Genomic DNA, 16,995 nt, shown 5'->3' on the forward strand with positions numbered 1-16,995 from the left:
AAGACTACAATCTTTCAAGAATCTTTCCCAAATCTTGTCAAAGTCTGTCAGTGTAAGGTAGGCTTTAGCCAGATAGCAAAACACCACAAGACTGTAGCTTACCGTCGCAGGTGAAGGTGAGAGGCTCCCTGAAGAGCTCGCTGACCACGGTGACTTTGATGCTGACGCCCAGGGCCTGCTGCAGCTCGTCCTGTGTGACACAGGGGCCCCACACGAAGCCGGCGTTCTTGGAGAGATCATTGCAAGGGTAGGCCGAACGTAAACTGTAAAACAATAACAATCAATCTAGGGAAATATACACATTTGCATTTACATTTAGTGGACGCTTTTAAGCAAAGCAACTCCCAACAATCAAGGTACAATCAAGATACAGTGCACCTAGAAGATTGTTACTGCAGCAATAAGTACTACTCGCATAGAATAGATTACCGGTAACAGTTATTGCAAAGTCAATGGAGGGGGGAGAGGAATAGTTAGAATACGGAAGAATGTTGTGGTAAGTGCTAGATTAAGCATGTCAACACAACATATTGCATTTATATACTGTAGTTGAACAATGAAGGGGGGACCTCAATAACCACTACCAATGTGTAGCAGCCACCTGGCAGTTATGCGCCAAAACACTCGGAGCCCAATTGGGAATTTAGCCAGAACACTATGTCAATGTATTGTTTAGTGGCATAAAACAGTACTGACCATTACTGGGAAAGACAAATAAAATACCTAAATGACACAAAAAGACTTACACATCCAGCATGTGGCAGAAAGCAGCCACCTCCTCATCCCGTTCCTCTGACACTTGGAAGAGCTCATAGCCCGAGCCGTTCAGTCGCGAACCCAGGGACACCTGCATGTTAGAAAGAGGAAGTAAGACTCTGCTGCAGAATGCTTATGAAGGGCCTCACACAGCAATTCAAACTAGGGCTGTAAAAACAATAACACCTCAATGCAATAGACTGTCTGCTTACTTACGGCCTACTACGTCAAGATTCAACAACCCTTGGGCAAAGTACAGTTGGAAAGGAGGATTCTCTCCCCTTAATACATTAAAATAATCGGTCTGTTTAAAATCTTTTTTTTAATTATTAAATTGTTGAATGAATATATTCCATTGAATGAATCCATTCAAAACAAGATCTAAAACCACCACCTAACAATAATACATGTTAATGCTGAAGGCTTTCTTCAAGTTACACTTCACTTATTTAGATCTAATACTGCACTAGAACGTAAGAACCTTTACCGGGTCTGCTGACGCCCGGCGGTTGGCTCGGGCACACTTGGGAGTGGGCACGTAGGTGCGCGGGGGCACCTGGGGCGGCAGGGTTTTGCTCCGGGCCACGGGCTTCCCTCCCTGCTCCCCGACCCCCCGCCGGCCCCTGGGGCTGGACCAGTTCCCGTTGAGTTTGGTCAGCGAGTCGTTGAGGTGGTCGTAGTTGACCATGTCGGCGGACAGCAGCTTAGGCTGGTCCACTTCCGGGCTGAACAGGTTGATGTCTCTGGGGGTCGGCGGGGGGCGTCTCGGGGGGTCCGGCAGGGGCGGGAGAGGGTTGCGAGGGGGCAGAGCTGGCGGGGGCTCGTCTGGGGGAGGGAGTCCGTCATAGTGGCCCTTGCTCATGGGCCCCGTTTCCAGAATGTACAGCGGCTCCTTGCTGGGCGTTGCCGGTTGAGTGTTACTCCTGCTGGGCTGTCCGTCACCATTGGGCTGGAGCAGGGCGTCCGATCCCCAATCTCCCATCTGAAAGCTGCTTCCCGGGGGGCTTGGCACCGGCCGGGGAGGGGGCAGCGGTAGCTCCCTCTGGGGCGGCGGTGGCGGCTTGCTTCCCCCCTCGTCCCCATCGGGCAGGCCCTTGCTGCCGGCCGGACTCTTGTCCTGCCGGAGACGCGACAGGGCGTCGTACTCCATCTGCAGGGCCTCGGCCAGCACCAGCTCCCGCGGGCTCAGGCCCAGCGACTCCAGGCAGCCCCAGCGCTGCTCTCCGTCACTCTGCATCTGTGCAGCCGACATCCCCCCTCCTCGCTCCCGCACGGGGCACCAGGAAGGAGCAGGAGCAGCGGCAGCAGCGGTGGCCTCTGGATCACCAGAGCGGAAGTCACGGCCTCCACAGCAGACTCATCTGGCTACAGCTGTGGAAACAGTCACGGGGATTAGACACTGCAGCGAGCAACCTCCTCTTTTATGCAGTCAGCACACATTAATTTTACCCTGGCCCGGGCCGCATGCTAGATTCATCAATGACATTCTCGAATATTTACATTCACTCAGCCTCAGCTTCAAAGCTAAAAACGGGTGGCCGCTGTAAAAGCGGCACCACTTAATGTGGGTAGATAACAAAGCGACAACTTTGAGCGGGCCTGCCATCTTCAAACGGGCTCGTCATCTGGCAGTGGTTACTTCTTGCCTTGCTCAGCATGTTACCAACACAAGAGACAGATGATGATGAGCCAACTCAGCTGTCTACACGACCACATGTGCTGCCTCGCTTCTTCTTTTTCAAAGGAAGTGTTACGCGAGGGGGGGGGGGGGGGGGGCTTACACATCTGGTTGGGCATCCTCGATGCAGACAGTTTTGCAGAGCTGTGCTGTATCAACTCAGACTAAACTCTGACCTCCGCCGTGACCCAGAGACTAAACACTCTGGCCTGGACTCCCAGAACTGGACTATCTGCAAAATCTGCGCTTTTAAGAGGCCAACACCACCTGTACATCAGTGCACTTCACTTCATTGCAGGTTCAACAGGTCACCTCACTGCAGGACACCTACTGGGACTGGCCAGGTTCTCTTCAGATTTAAGCTTCGTTTGAAGAAGATACTGTAGTGGCCACCTGCTTAGCACTGGTGAGGGTCCACCGTGACAGTCCTCTGGAGAGATATCAAAGTACCCTTATCCCAGTCGAGAACATCCAGTTAAGTCACCGATGAGTGCTTACTGTAAAGTCAATCCAGGAAATCCCGGAGGGGTAGCAGGGAAGCGTAACCATGACTGTCAATTTAGCCAGATAGTAAAACGCTACAGGACAGTATCTCACCATCACAGGTGAAGGTGAGAGGCACTCTGAAGAGCTGTGGTCATTTGACACCCATCATGACTGCTCAGATTACTGTGCCTCCTTCCCAGGGGGTTAACTACACAAGCTTTCACTTCAAGCTCAAGCACTTCCCCTCAACCCTCAGGTCACACATAAGGCCCACTCTCTCAGGAGTTCAATGTCAAGCCTCATCTCTTGTGTTGACAGCACAGTTGTCCTCTACGCTCCAAGCAGAAGATCAAACGCCACACCGCACCCCACCTATCAGTCGCCAAAAACACTCCACCGCATCACTCAACGGTCAAATCTAACATGACCCGGCAGCTGCCAGACTCTGCCACCTTCGCGGCTGCCTCTAAAGTGGCCCGTGCTACTCTGCTGCAGCCTGTGTGTTCGCCCTCATACCCATGCTGCCACTTGGTCTTTGGTATTATTTGCCCTCAATGGTGCCTTCCAGGCAGCGCTGCCTTCAAGGCACTACTCCCCTCAGTTTAGGGGTAGGATGAGGGTTGAGGGGGTTAGGGTTAGGAATAGGGTAAAGGTAGTTCCTTTTAGGCTGTGCTGCCTGGAAGGTGCCGTTGGGGGCATAAAACACCATTGAGCTGTGTTCGCCCTCATACCCGCGCTGCCACTTCCACTCAGCAGGTGTCCCCGTGACCTCGTCTCAAGGTCCCACAACAGGGAGAGACAGGGCCCCTCAGGCCCCAGTCGACATCACCTCTCCATAGCCTTTTACTTCAGCTCTCTCCCCTTTCACAGCCAACATTTACACGCCCCATACACACATGGCTCAGATGCCACAACGTAATGCTTTGTCATAGCACTGAAAGGAATTAAACTGACTGATTGTAAGATGAAATAATGATGGTGGCATCCAGCATGTGATTCAGGTTCACAATTGTGGCTAAAATGACTGAAATGACTAAACTAATGTCAATCAAAGTGACCCCATGCTTCTTCTATGTTCTGCTATGGTTGAGTTAGCAAAGTGAGAGTCGTATAAAAGCAGGTGGGGACAGAGGGTGGAGACCCAAAGGGGCACACAATACAAGAGCTGAGAGGAGAGGGGAAAAGTCAGAAGGAGACCTCCACCCCCAGCCATCTTTTCTCCATCACCAAATTTACGATCGCAAGTGTGTCTGTGGGCCAGTGTGGCCCTCACATCCATCTGACTGGGGGGGGGAGGATGAGTGTCAAGTGGGGGGATGGGGCTTGGTAATCTTGTTTCTCACACAGACCACAAAAAAGGAGGAGGATGTGCTGACTCAAGTCCTCTTCTGCCATTTGTCAGCTATGACGGTTAGATTACAAAGCAGAGAGTGCACATGGCTACGGCTACATAGCCTGCAGTATTCTACTGATCCTGGACAAGAGTAGGGAATGTTGTTTGACCTGACAGACAGCATTGGCAATTGGCAAACCCTCTGCAGTAAATCCAGCTCTCTCTCTCTCTCTTTCTCCCTCCCTGATGAGCGTGAAAGACAAACATGTTGGTAAACAGACCAGGGCCAGACGTCAACAGATGGACTGCAAACCATACCAGAGCATCTAGAAATCGACACCCTCTCTGTTTTTTTTTTGTTTTTTTTTCCCTCTGATGGAGCCCTATCGAGTTCCCAGGGGTCTGGACAGGTCCCTCCCCTCCTCTGCCCAGTCTGGGATACTGCTCTGCGGAGAGCCCCAGTGAGAGAGCGACAGGGAGAGGTAGACGAGATGATGTTAGACAGCCAGGGATGGGATGAGATGGGGTGACGTGATGACGATGGGGTGGTTGGGGGCAGGTTTGGAAAGGGAGAGGCTCGGCAGAGATCTGCTTTTGTTTCTACACTACAGCTACCCCGAGGCCAGGGGGAGATACAGCGACCCCCAGAATCAATCTCGTCCTCAGATTTAATCCCATCCCATTAGGGGGAGGCTCCAAAATGATGGGGGGGTTGAACAAAAGGAGGCTAGGAGAGGGCGGGGGAAGGGGACGATAGCGTCACACGAGACCAGGCCAACACAGACACGTTCACACGGCTCTGCCACCATCAGACAAAAGGGCCGCTGTCACTCTCTCACACACACACACACACTTGCCCCTCCCCCCAGTACCCACCCACCCACACACTCACACACACCCTGGACTAAACTCCGAGTGTAACAGACGCATGCTCCAGCTGATTCCCCAGGGTGCTGGGGCTCTGGTGCTTTCGGTCACATGGTCCCAGCGAAATCCCCCACCCACCCCCCCCAACATCACGCTGCTCCTGCCGTCTGGAATGGGTTCCCTCCAGGCCCACAACCCCAAATCTGCATGGGCTCTCAACCAAACATGGATCCCAGATGCCAACAGTCACGAACCTCCTGTGAGGCTTCCTCCTTCTAGTGGCTCAGAGGAAGACAGGAAGACGGCTGGTAAATACAGGTTACATGAGTGCACTCCCTAGCTTCCCCTGACATTTGTCAGTGATAAGTGGCAGTTCCTTTCAGTGGGAATGATGGAGAGAATAGCAGGCCAGTATCATATCAAATATGAAAAAGTGTGAGCAAAAAAGTCTCAAGTAAAAAAAAAAAAAAAAACAGTCATCTAACTTAAGGGCTATACAATACATATATTCCCATGTCATGTTTGTTGCATATCTCTTGTTGTGGGTGTGCATGTGGGTGACTATCAGCTGATCCATGTAACAGTCCAGCAAATCAGTGGCATGCTGTTTTGTCACATTTTTATCATACTGTGCATCCACTGCACAAATACAATAAAGAGATCTTTCCAAAACCTTTACAGGGATGACAGTCAACGTGCTAATCACCACACAGCCAAAAACACCTGGAGAGATGCCCTGATGAATTCACCCCAGCCGAGCTGAGTGGAGAGATGATCAGTCCACAGTCGAAGCAGATCAGAAAGGGTCTTGAAAAAATGAACACGAAAGGGAGTGGCTCTCTGCCATGGCAACGCATGGTGGCCACCAGGCCAAGATTTTCTGAGCACTGGCTGCTCGATGAGCCTTTCTGTTCTATTAGGCCTTCCAAGAGGTGAACTCCAGCGAGACATGACTGTGTTATGTGATGCAGCTGGCAGAGGCTGAGTGGAGATGATTATGATGTGCGAGGCGCCCAAAGCACAAACTTCATGGATGGAGCAAGCTATTTTGATAAGCTAAGTAGGGTAGAGGTGGCTCAGAGTGTTAATGCATTTCAGATGTTTCTGTATTGACACAAAATGCAAGCTTTCAGACAATTCAACAATCATGTGAGATGACAAACTAAGGACACTGGCTCAGCCAGTTTGTCAGGGTTGTTCTCAGCATCAAAGCAAAGTATAGGCTACTGTAAGGCACCATGTTCTAGATAAGTAAACTCTTGAACTGATCTAGATGCCGATAGAGATTTGAAGTCCCCCAAGGTACACACAGTCGCTTGTGAGAAGCCTGTGTTATTTACGTTTTAAAAAAACAGTTTTCCATTTTTAGTAGTAGGGGGATTACAGCTTCAGCTTCGTTTACAGGACTAGGACTACCCTTGACCTACGTTAAGCCTCTCTTCAAATCGTTGTAGCCCACCATGTAAATCAACAGAAGGGCCATTAAACCTTGGTGGACCAGAAAGTGGCTGAGCTTAAACGCCTACATGAGTTCACAATTGTGTTACACTATACCGTTTCACAAACCTTGTGAAACCTGCTTACAACACTCCCCCTATCTGGCTCTGATTTATATTCTGTAAAGCCAGGCTACCCTGGCCTTTGAACAACAACCCTGGTAAACAGACAGTTAAATCACAAACACAAACACAGGCAAATGTATTTCTGAGGGCTAAATGCTGTCCCATCTATCGACCACTGCCTTTGCACAATCGTTAGTGACCAGCAGTGTGCTGATTACGATTGCGTGTGAGTAAAATCAACTGTACTAGTAACCTACAACGCATATTGACCCGTAGTGCTAAGTCACCTTAATTACAGCTTAATAGTAAATTAAACAGTATCCATTAATATGCGTGATGCAACTGCAGAGCCTACCTAACTTGACACGGCATAATGTTTACACGTCGCCATAACCAATACAATTAAATGCTGTTATACTGGCGACTCACCTGCTATGTCATTTATTTCACATTCGGGGTCATACAGAATCGTTTGATTTTGTCCAGAAGTAAAAACTGCATGCGCAAAAGCAGCTGCAGTGGTTGAATGTTTGACAACTAACGTTAACGCTAGGTGACTGCGCCCCGGCGGCAGCAGTAACGCAATAACTGGCGTAAAGAGCTTTTTGAGAAATAACTCACCACAAGCAGATAATCATTAGATGTAGCCTATTAATGTTACAATTCCGAAAGAAAGTACATCATTCCATCGTCGATGAAATGTATCTTACCTGAACTCAAATGTTTAAGGCGCTATCATGACGTCCGATTTCGTTTTGAACGTATTGATTCCCAATTGTTTCTTCGACTCCCGCAATATATCAACTATATCACTGAGCGTTGTAGTCTACAAACTGGCATAAGAAGCATCCGTTTGACATAGATTTACGTTAACGTGTTTACGTTCCGTTGAATGCATGAAAACGTCGTGGAACAATGACACTCACGCTGTCTCGCTACTATTAGGCTACCCGGTTATTTTGTTGCCGAACTGGAGAGGCTTTCCAGCCTTGCACTTCGTAGCTCATCGCCCTCTCACAGCGAACCGAAGGGGAGTCAGTCAAATGGAGGATAACTACGAGAATCCTGATCTCTGGTGGACATTTGTTGTAACAACACCCTGTTCAAGTTTATGAGCTTTTCTTGTAGCCATCCTGGGATACCCATATGAACCTTTGACAAATTGAGGTCTGAGTGATAACTACGCTTGACGACTAACGGTTCTATGGAAGCGCATTTAAAAAGGCATTATTATTATTGTTTTATTAGTCTGACTACTTCCATTTGTCATTCTGTATCATATATTAATCAGCCTGCACGTGGATTGCTATAAATTTGGAGGCCTTTAAGACTGATGGCTAATGCGTATCATATCCATAAGGGCCTTGTTTTCAACTACTATGCACTACCCTAGATATTCTCCTCTGAACTGTAGGCCTACATGCTTCTCATCACTTCATGATGCATAGGCCCACTGCATCATTTCCTACACTCAGCTCATTCTGGATCTTCCATTCTGACCATGAATCCAACCACCAAACCACAGCCAGATCTTTCACAAAACACACCCACACTCTAAGTAGAAATTCTGTCCATGGTAAATGTTAGATGTTATGTATTATCGCAGCAAGTGGCATTTAACCATGACATCAATCAGTTACACTGAGTGAGATGGTCTAATTTATACTTGGATTTTAAATAGGAGCTGGTTTGTGTGGTTTTCTAACATTTGGCCAATCTTTTTTATGATCTGAAAAAGGACTTTCCTGGGGCTTTCCTGAAATACGTAAACACGAAATAATGTGTGCATCCCAATAGTCTCTCTACTCCTTAAACCATGAGGCAGAGAACAAAGTGATGGAAAGGTGACTTGTTGGGTGAGTCTATAGGCCTACTTGTTTTTGCCATTTAAGAGCATGCTATTGGCTAGATACTGTAGATTCTTGAGGAATGGTTTAGTCATCAGCGGAAGTGAAACTTTGCACAGCAACTTTGAAACTTCAAAAGCATTTGAAAGTTTGAAATATGAAACTATGACATTTGTTCACCCACACACTAAATTAGCATGTGCTTATTTGTGCAAAGCATTATTACAACTATATCCACTAGAGAGCACCCCTGAGTATTGGTAATACATTTAACCAATAGAGGGCAGTATTGTCCCATTTACATGTTGTGTGCCTATAAAATATATTCTTGTCCCATTAAATAAAGTGCACAAGATGTTCAATACTGCAGGTTATTTAGTACCTCAATACAGATAGTATTGAGCAGGAGCTCCCTCTGACCTTAATGTATGCATGACCATATGTATATTGGTCTTTAGGCAATCATATGATGATTATGTACACATTATGTTGAAAATAACTGCTTTTAAGTTATGTTAGGTGCTGTCAACATCAGCATGCTCAAATCCTTTGGAGACTCATCTCTTCTGAGATCACGTTCGGCTCTTGCTTGGAGACACTCATCAGATATCACCGATAGTTCAGCTTAACTGGTAAGTTGCTGCTTTTAGACTAAAGCTTCTGCCACACTTAATAAATGGGAATGGAAATGTAATTCAGTTCATTTCTTAGAACATATAGGTGAACAAAAACTATACGGTAGCGTGATTTCATGAAAAATTTATAGCATGTTGTTTATAAGTGGTATGGTAAGGCACAAAGGCAATTCTAAAAGCCATTTTGCACACCCCTCCTCCATAAGGATTTAAGGATTCAAGGATTAAAAAAAGCGTTATTGTCTAACACGTACTGATAAATTGTTTTGGGTTAGAGGCTCAGCCAGAATTAATTTCTGTCCCACACTTCAAAAATTGTATGAGCCATACAGTAATGCTGTTTTGAAGAGTACTCTTTTTCATTTCATGTTTACCTTATTGTTTACCATCTCATACCACCCTGGTTCTTCAATTAAAATGATGATTTAAAAGCTGATTTAAATTATTTATGATGATGATAGATGATAAACAAATGGTGGTGATGATAGAAATGATCGGGTATACTCACTATAAAATGTGCATAACAGCTGTGTCTACTGTATGTACAGTATGTATTATTTCTCTCACACTTTGTGGCAAATGTGGTATCATTTTCAGTCATTTCAATGTGATGTGCATGTGAAGGGTAGATACACCTCTTGTTCCCACCATATGATGTGGGACAGAAAATGTTTGACCATGCTTTTAGGCAAAATCAGCAAAAGACATCAATTGACCTGGCTGTTAGCCATCTCTTTTATGCCAACTTCACTGTATGTCTGCAAGGTTTTTTCATGTCTTTATTGTAGTTTATGGAGCCAGAGTTTGTGTCAGTGCACATATAGAATGGACCACCAGTGGATCATGAGGAAATATTTGGTGAATATGACTAAAAGTATATTGGTTTTGAATCACCTGCCATTCCTTAAAGCAACACTAAAGCACTTTTCCTCTGTCGCACACATGCTATTTGTTTATCCAGCAAATAACAGACAAGGTAGAATATGTTGCATGATTTTATGAAAGTATGATGTATTGCGACATCAAAGCAAGTCTAATTTGTAGGTTTTTGATGTCTCATTTCATGGAACTACAGATACACTACCCCACCTCGTAAAGTTACATAGTGTGGCTATAGCCAATAGAGGGCCGCAAAGTGAAAGCAGAAGTGCCGTTCACCCTGTTACGAGTTGATGAACCGCTGAAATGATTTTGGAAACATTATTTTAAGGTACGAAAAACTCTTTAGTGTTGCTTTAAGCAATGCCATGAAGATGTTTTCTACATCATTTCTATTATACATGTCTGTGTTTGCCTTCTTTTCTATTTGGTGTGGTGCGTACATTCTGGACAGCTGTGAGCTAGGAGTGTACCTCATGTTCACCTGAAATATGCTCTTTATATCCATAGGGGATCATGACCTCATAATCTGGACAAACATGTTAATACTGCCATAGTTTACCAACAAACTAATGCTGTATTCGCAAACAGATTAAAGATGAAAAGACAAACCTTTGGTTTTAACCATTCCTGAAAAAAAACAAATCTAAGTCCCATGTTTTTGAATCCTCTTCGTCACAATCTGTCAGGGATGAATGAAGCCGGCATCCAACGTAATTGCACTGCTTTCCCTCGCTGTCTGATTCCTTCATGTGAAATTTCACCCAGATATTTCCATATGCATGGGGTCTTTATATGCGCTCCATTCCTGGAATTAAGGAAAGAGTCTAGAAGCTTCTTTTATTATTCTGCAGGATATCAAATTAATGAAATGTCAATGCTCTCCAGTGGAGAAAAGCTTTTGGAGATTTAAGCTTCACCAAATCATACCCCCCCATGTGGCGACCCCCACCCACCCACCCTCCCTAACTCCCAAGCTTGGCACCATAATCAAGTAAGGCAGCTTTAAATCCTTGGCAGTGGACGATCTCAGATTCCTTTCTTTTATGGACTCCTCTCTCTCTCTGTGTGTGTGTGTGTGTGTGTGTGTGTCTCTCTCTCTCTCTCTCTCTCTCTCTCTCTCTCTCTCTCTCTCTCTCTCTCTCTCTCTCTCTCTCTCTCTCTCTCTCTTATGTGTCATAGTAATGGTAATAGTTAACACCTCTAAAAGGCATTTATTTTTTGTAAACATTTTACTGAGTATGGCAATTTACCCCATGGAATCCACTATGAACAACTGGAGGGTAAAAGCTTTTGAGGCAATTTCCTCTGAATCCAATTAAATCTTACAAAGCTTACAAGGCAGATTTAAAGTAATGGCGAGAATGTTGACTTTTGTTAAATAGTTGAAACCGCATGTTTTCATCATTTATAGAACGGCAATATATTTTTGGCCACATCACAGTGAAATGCTGAAAATCTGGTTAACAATAAAACTTAATTTCTATGATTGACCCCTCATCACAGTAGATTATGGTAATTTACTTGACTCCACTATAGCCCAATGCCAATGAAATAGTTGGGGAGACTTCCCTGTACAACCTGAATTCATGTCAACCATATATTTAATTGAGAATAGTTCAAAGACTGAAGGTGGTGGTCTGCACAATGTGTAATGGCTCCCAAACTTCTTTATTTGTTAACTATAAAAGGCAACGTTTCGATCAACAGATCTTCATAACAAATAAATTGGAGCCATTGCACAGTGTGCAGACCATGAAGACCTTCACTCTTTGACACGTTTTTTTTTTTGTCTGGCACCTGTTTAAACAATTTTTTGGATATGCGCACCCATCTCTCCTAGTTCAGAGACAACATATTAACCATTGAAGGACGGAAATTGGACTATTTCATGGGAAATATCAGCACGCTTCAGATGGTCACTGTCTTTTGGACCTCAGATGGCTCTGCATTCAAATAATTGAATGGGCTCAGGAACACTTCAGATAACCATTGTCTGTGAGCACAGTTTAATGCTCCATTCACTAATGCTAGTGTAAACTCTACCATGCAAAGAATAATTGTAGAAAGAAATCTTATCTGAGCCCGAACTCAAAATGGACTGAGGTAAAGTGGGAAAAGGTTGTATGGTTAGACCAATCGACCAGTTCAAATCAGTTCAGAACTCAGCATCCATGATGTTGGTGTGCATTAGTATAGCGCAGGCACACAATCAATTGAACGATGTACACATACTGTCACCCAGACAATGGCTTTTCAGGGAAGACCTTGAATATTTTAGGAAAACAATGGCAGAATTAATCCAGCCCATATTTAAACAGTATTTCTCCATAGGGGAGGGGCCTAAAATAGCCTGTCTGCAATCCAGGCCTGTGGAATTGGGTGCATCATGGAGTGGAGAACATGGTTATGAAGACCCCGGAATGATGAGCTGCTGAAATTCTATATTGGGCTAGCCTGGGTTTTCCCATACTGCCTTGCGCGGTGATTTCAATCCCGCTGCTAAGCCAGTCTGGAAACTAACGCCCAAATGTTCGCCTGATGTTGGCGAACCAATCACAGAACATCCGAGAAGTTTCCGTTGCCTTCTTGCGTCTACATTCGACGCGAAAGGATTTACGGCAGCCCTTAGCGTTGCATACGAACGAGTTGGGTGAGCTATGCGCATTTGATAGACATCCGTGGCGCCCAATGAACGGATCTGGGCATTTTTTCAAATACGAGAAAATGAACGTCTGGTTGCCAGACCACGTCTCATTTGAGAAGTGGGAGGCGTTAGCCAGGCTAATATTGGGCAGGAACGGGACCACATTTTCATTCTCAAAACTCTAGTGACTGGTCTCCTCAGTAAGCATTTACAGAACGTTGTTGAATGAAGAGGTGAAGCCACACAGTGGTAAAAGAAATGCTTCTGTTCCAACTTTGCTAAGATGTGTTGATTAAAATCATTTAATTCAAAATGAACATATTTTTTTTTCCAAAATGCAATAACATTTCTCTCCTTAATCAGTTGTAGTTTTATTCACATTTCGCAAAGCATCCCGACTTTTTTGGAATTTGAGGTGTAATTCCCATAGGCATTAATTAATCAGTACATCAACCTATCAGTACTGTGTGGAGATTCTCTGTGTGGAGCTATATGTACCTCTTTTGTGTGTTTTGTTTGGTCCTTGGTTAAAATATAATGTACAATGTGTATAATGGACAAAAGAATCGGCAATGAAAAGGTAAACATAAACATAAACATAAACATTAAAAAATGCTTGCAATGTCATGTGCAATCGCTGACTGCACTTTTAACTGGACGTAAAACTGGACACTGATGGCCACTCAGTATTGTGAGGAATGACTGGACAGAGGTAGACAGCGGTGACAAATGTCATTGCCAAATACATCAAAGACCCAGTTCAAACAAATGATTGTTTACAGTAAGCATCATATCAGCTATGAAGATTCTGAGACTACAGTATACTGTTCTTAAGCGGAGCGCTGTGTTTTAGTCTATGATTAATGTGATTTAGAGGAGATTTGTGAGTCTGTGCATATACACAGGGAAGAGAGGAATCGGGGGGAAACAATGTCTTTTCCTTGGGATCTGTGTCTCAGTATCTCAGTGCCAGTGGGTTATTGTGTGAATGTGGTAATGCAGATCCCTTGTGCTGTCAAAGGGGAACTGTGTTTGCTGACAGGGGGACATTGTGGTACGCAATGCACTCTTGAACAAATGTCTCCGCAGACAACTCCATGATTGTTACAACACTGACGTGGACATATCAATAGGTGCCTTCTCTGTCTCTGTCATGCATTTGAACGGGGTATACATGCACAGAAATAGGCTCTTTGATATACAAACATATTTCAAAATGATTTATTTCTTGTTGAAGAGAGGAGTCTTGTCATAATTTTCCTGCATTTAACATAGGGCTGCACACATATGGCAAAAGCGGTTTCATAATAGTGCTCAACAAACAATCATACTGTCATGTGATAAAATGACCAGTGTGTACTCATTCTGATATATGTATCTGGATTTCTTTACGTTGATTTAATATCAATTGCATCCATTTACTGTACATTCAAATTAGCTCGGCCCTTAACCCTTTCTTGACATCCACAATTGTTTGAATTTTAAGCATTTGTCCACTTTATTTAGCTCCATTTTACATTAATTTATCATGATAAAGCTTTCCCAATCACTTGGACAACATACAACAATAGCTACTATAATATCTTGCTGCCAAAAGAATCTTACACTGGGGCAATTTCAATCTGATTAGAAGATGATAGCCATGCACAAAATGTTTGACAGATGCATCCAAGACACATCTATTGGTCAATTGATCCATCTATACGCATTCAAAGCTATTCAAAGCTGATTATAGCAAGCCCACAAAACTGAGATGTTTTGAAAAAAAATAAGGCCTAACACTTAAAGTCCTAGCTGTCCTTATATGTGGATTGTGGATGTGGACTCATACTGTTGTGTATGTTAGTTATAACATAACTAGACTCTGATAGACTTTTCTATGTAGGCTACCAAACTACCAAATTTGAATAATAGAAACAAAGATTTGGGTCCTTTTCATCATAGTTCATGAAAGGGTTAATGTTCAATCATAATATTTAATTAGATCACATTTATGAGTATAACCACACAAGTAAGGCAGCAGTAACCTAACCAAAACAAGTCGTGTCATAATACTTAGGCTATTTAAAGTAGCCTATTATTTGACCATACATGACATAGGCTAAGTTCATCTGTTACTGTAATTTGAATAATTCTGCGTCATGATGCTAAATTGGATCCTTACGTTATCGCGTTGCTGCAGCTGTGCACGTGTCCTCTTCGGAACACCTGGCCAGTTGTGGGCGGGGGCACGCGCACTCTACTTGCTAACCCTCTGACAGGGGAGCGTGCGCAGGGAGCGGGTGCGCGCACAGCTGAGGAAAGAAGGAGAGGCCGTAAGGAGCCAATGCATGACAATAAGTGCTGTACCGCATCACGACTACCAACGTGTCGACTGCTGTTGACGTTGCTGAGTTAGCAAAAACAAGCCGCAAGAACACACAGAAGCACTCACGGTCATACAAGCGGCGTCTCAGGTAAGGTACAAAATGTCATTCTACCGGGCCATCTTCTGTTATCTGAGTAGACATATGCTGCACGGGTCTGGTTTTCGTTTTGCCTGGCATTAGGATTCATGTTAGTTTAAAATGGCGAGATTAAACGGTGATGGGCTGCAGTTGCTTGAGTTGAAACGGAACGGATGATTGCAGAGCACTCGCATAATCCCATGTTACAGCCGAGAGAGCTGATTCACGCTGGTGAGCCCTTGAGTCCTCTGCGCATCGGCGGGTGATGCGGTGTATTTTGCTGCTCTGCGCAAATTACTTACACAGCCATTATATTGCAGAAACACACCCAAGTTACCTCAGTTATTAAACATACACGCAAATGTATTGTGACAATCGAATTGAACCACTGAAACAATTGGAAAGAGGTCGAGGAAAAATATAGGTGTCAACTCGCTTGATTTTGGGGCCGGTGTAAAATGCAGGTTGGAGGATGCTCCGCGGTGTGTTATCGGCAAGTCTTCCGTGGTAGCCTGCTTTTCCCGTTGCCGTAAGAGACCTTCTGATATTTCGTCAGCATGTTCGGTGATGTAGCACAGGCACTGTTACTTTAACAAGTCTCCACCCAGGCGTGTCCGCCTTGTGCATAACTAAGATGAGCGCATATATAGTTGTGAAATGTAGGATTGTTATTGCGACAAAAAAATGCAACTGTAAACAACTATTTGTATAAAGCTAATATTAAATGTGAACACAGCCGCATACCGTCACTTTTTGTCCCGAGGATGAGCTGATGTACCAGGCCTCGTTGAGTCTGATCCAGGTTGTTCCGTGGGTGATCTGCATTACACACTGAACAGCATATAAATGGCTACCACGAACTCAAAATGTTAGATTCAAGTTTCAGCACTAGACGTGGAAGTTGTATCGCCCAACCAAAGGCAATCTCTCTGATCGCACCATGCATTTTCTCCACCAAAAAGATTCCTTTTGCTTGGTGGTGTATGTGTACCAACTTAATGGTTGTTCTTGATTTGTATTATGGGTCTATAACAGGGTCTCTCAAGACTGATTGAGGCTAATGACAAATAGAAGCCATAGGCTCCCCTTTATGTTCTTGAATTGTACAAGGCTTTATTTGCCACACAAAACACCTTGTAATGTAAATGTTAATGCATTTAACCAGGTGTTCATTGAAACATGAATCTCTCTATGGTGGGAAATAAGCCCAAAGTAAACTTCTGTCTTTGGATGTCACAAGTTAGTTGCCATTACACCATTACATGTATGTAACAACAGTGTCAGTTATTCAATGACATCATACTTCAGTTTTGCTCTATCATATTATTCATCAGCATTCATTATATGTATTAGTATCACTGACTTTGTCCAATGCTCTGTTTATGACAAATGTCTGCTGTTCAGGGGATCCCAGATAATGGAGTATCCATCTTGCAGAACCCTCCATCATTTTTCCATCATGAATTAAACATGCTAGGCAGCCATGGACAGCACATCACCTTTGGTGAGCAGCCTCTGTGGGTTTTGTTAGTGTCTGGGGCAAACAGGAGGACCCTCTATTTTGTTACAGACCCGCATGTCAGCACCCCCTTTATAGAGCTATGGTCCATAAACGATAAGACAGTGTTGTCCATGAGAACGGTCAATACCAACTATAGCTGTCGAGTAACATGAGACTTAAAGAGTGGTGTCAGATCACAGTAACTGATAAGCCCTCATAGTTGTTTTCATTCAGATAGGATATGTGTAGATGAAAAATTCAGGGAATTATAAACTTCAGGTACTGTAAACATTTCTTTAGTAGGCCTTTATCAAACCACAGAATAGCAACTATTGCTTTGCTAGACTCACCAGAAAA

The 16,995-nt window shown here is 44.3% G+C and overlaps 1 protein-coding gene and 1 long non-coding RNA gene across 2 annotated transcripts in view; one reads left to right on the forward strand and one right to left on the reverse strand.

Annotated features, from left to right (window-relative positions):
* Nucleotides 1–7,685, reverse strand: part of pik3c2b (phosphatidylinositol-4-phosphate 3-kinase, catalytic subunit type 2 beta) — a 38,962-nt gene extending 31,277 nt beyond the window's left edge. The window contains exons 1-4 of the mRNA XM_062546323.1: nt 7,393–7,685; nt 1,244–2,127; nt 747–847; nt 103–263 (exon numbers count right to left, since the gene is read on the reverse strand). Of these exons, the coding sequence (XP_062402307.1) occupies nt 103–263; nt 747–847; nt 1,244–2,008 (1,027 nt within the window). The 5' untranslated portion in view covers nt 2,009–2,127; nt 7,393–7,685. The remainder of the gene's footprint in view (nt 1–102; nt 264–746; nt 848–1,243; nt 2,128–7,392) is intronic.
* An 877-nt stretch (nt 7,686–8,562) lies between these two features.
* On the forward strand, nt 8,563–11,954 carry LOC134093052 (uncharacterized). Its single transcript, XR_009940283.1, has 3 exons — nt 8,563–9,161; nt 9,953–10,022; nt 11,887–11,954. It is a non-coding gene; the product is annotated as an uncharacterized LOC134093052 (long non-coding RNA).
* Nucleotides 11,955–16,995: the final 5,041 nt, after the last annotated feature.

The sequence above is a fragment of the Sardina pilchardus genome, chromosome 9 (genome assembly GCF_963854185.1).
Source record: "Sardina pilchardus chromosome 9, fSarPil1.1, whole genome shotgun sequence".
In the NCBI taxonomy this organism is placed as follows: domain Eukaryota; kingdom Metazoa; phylum Chordata; class Actinopteri; order Clupeiformes; family Clupeidae; genus Sardina; species Sardina pilchardus.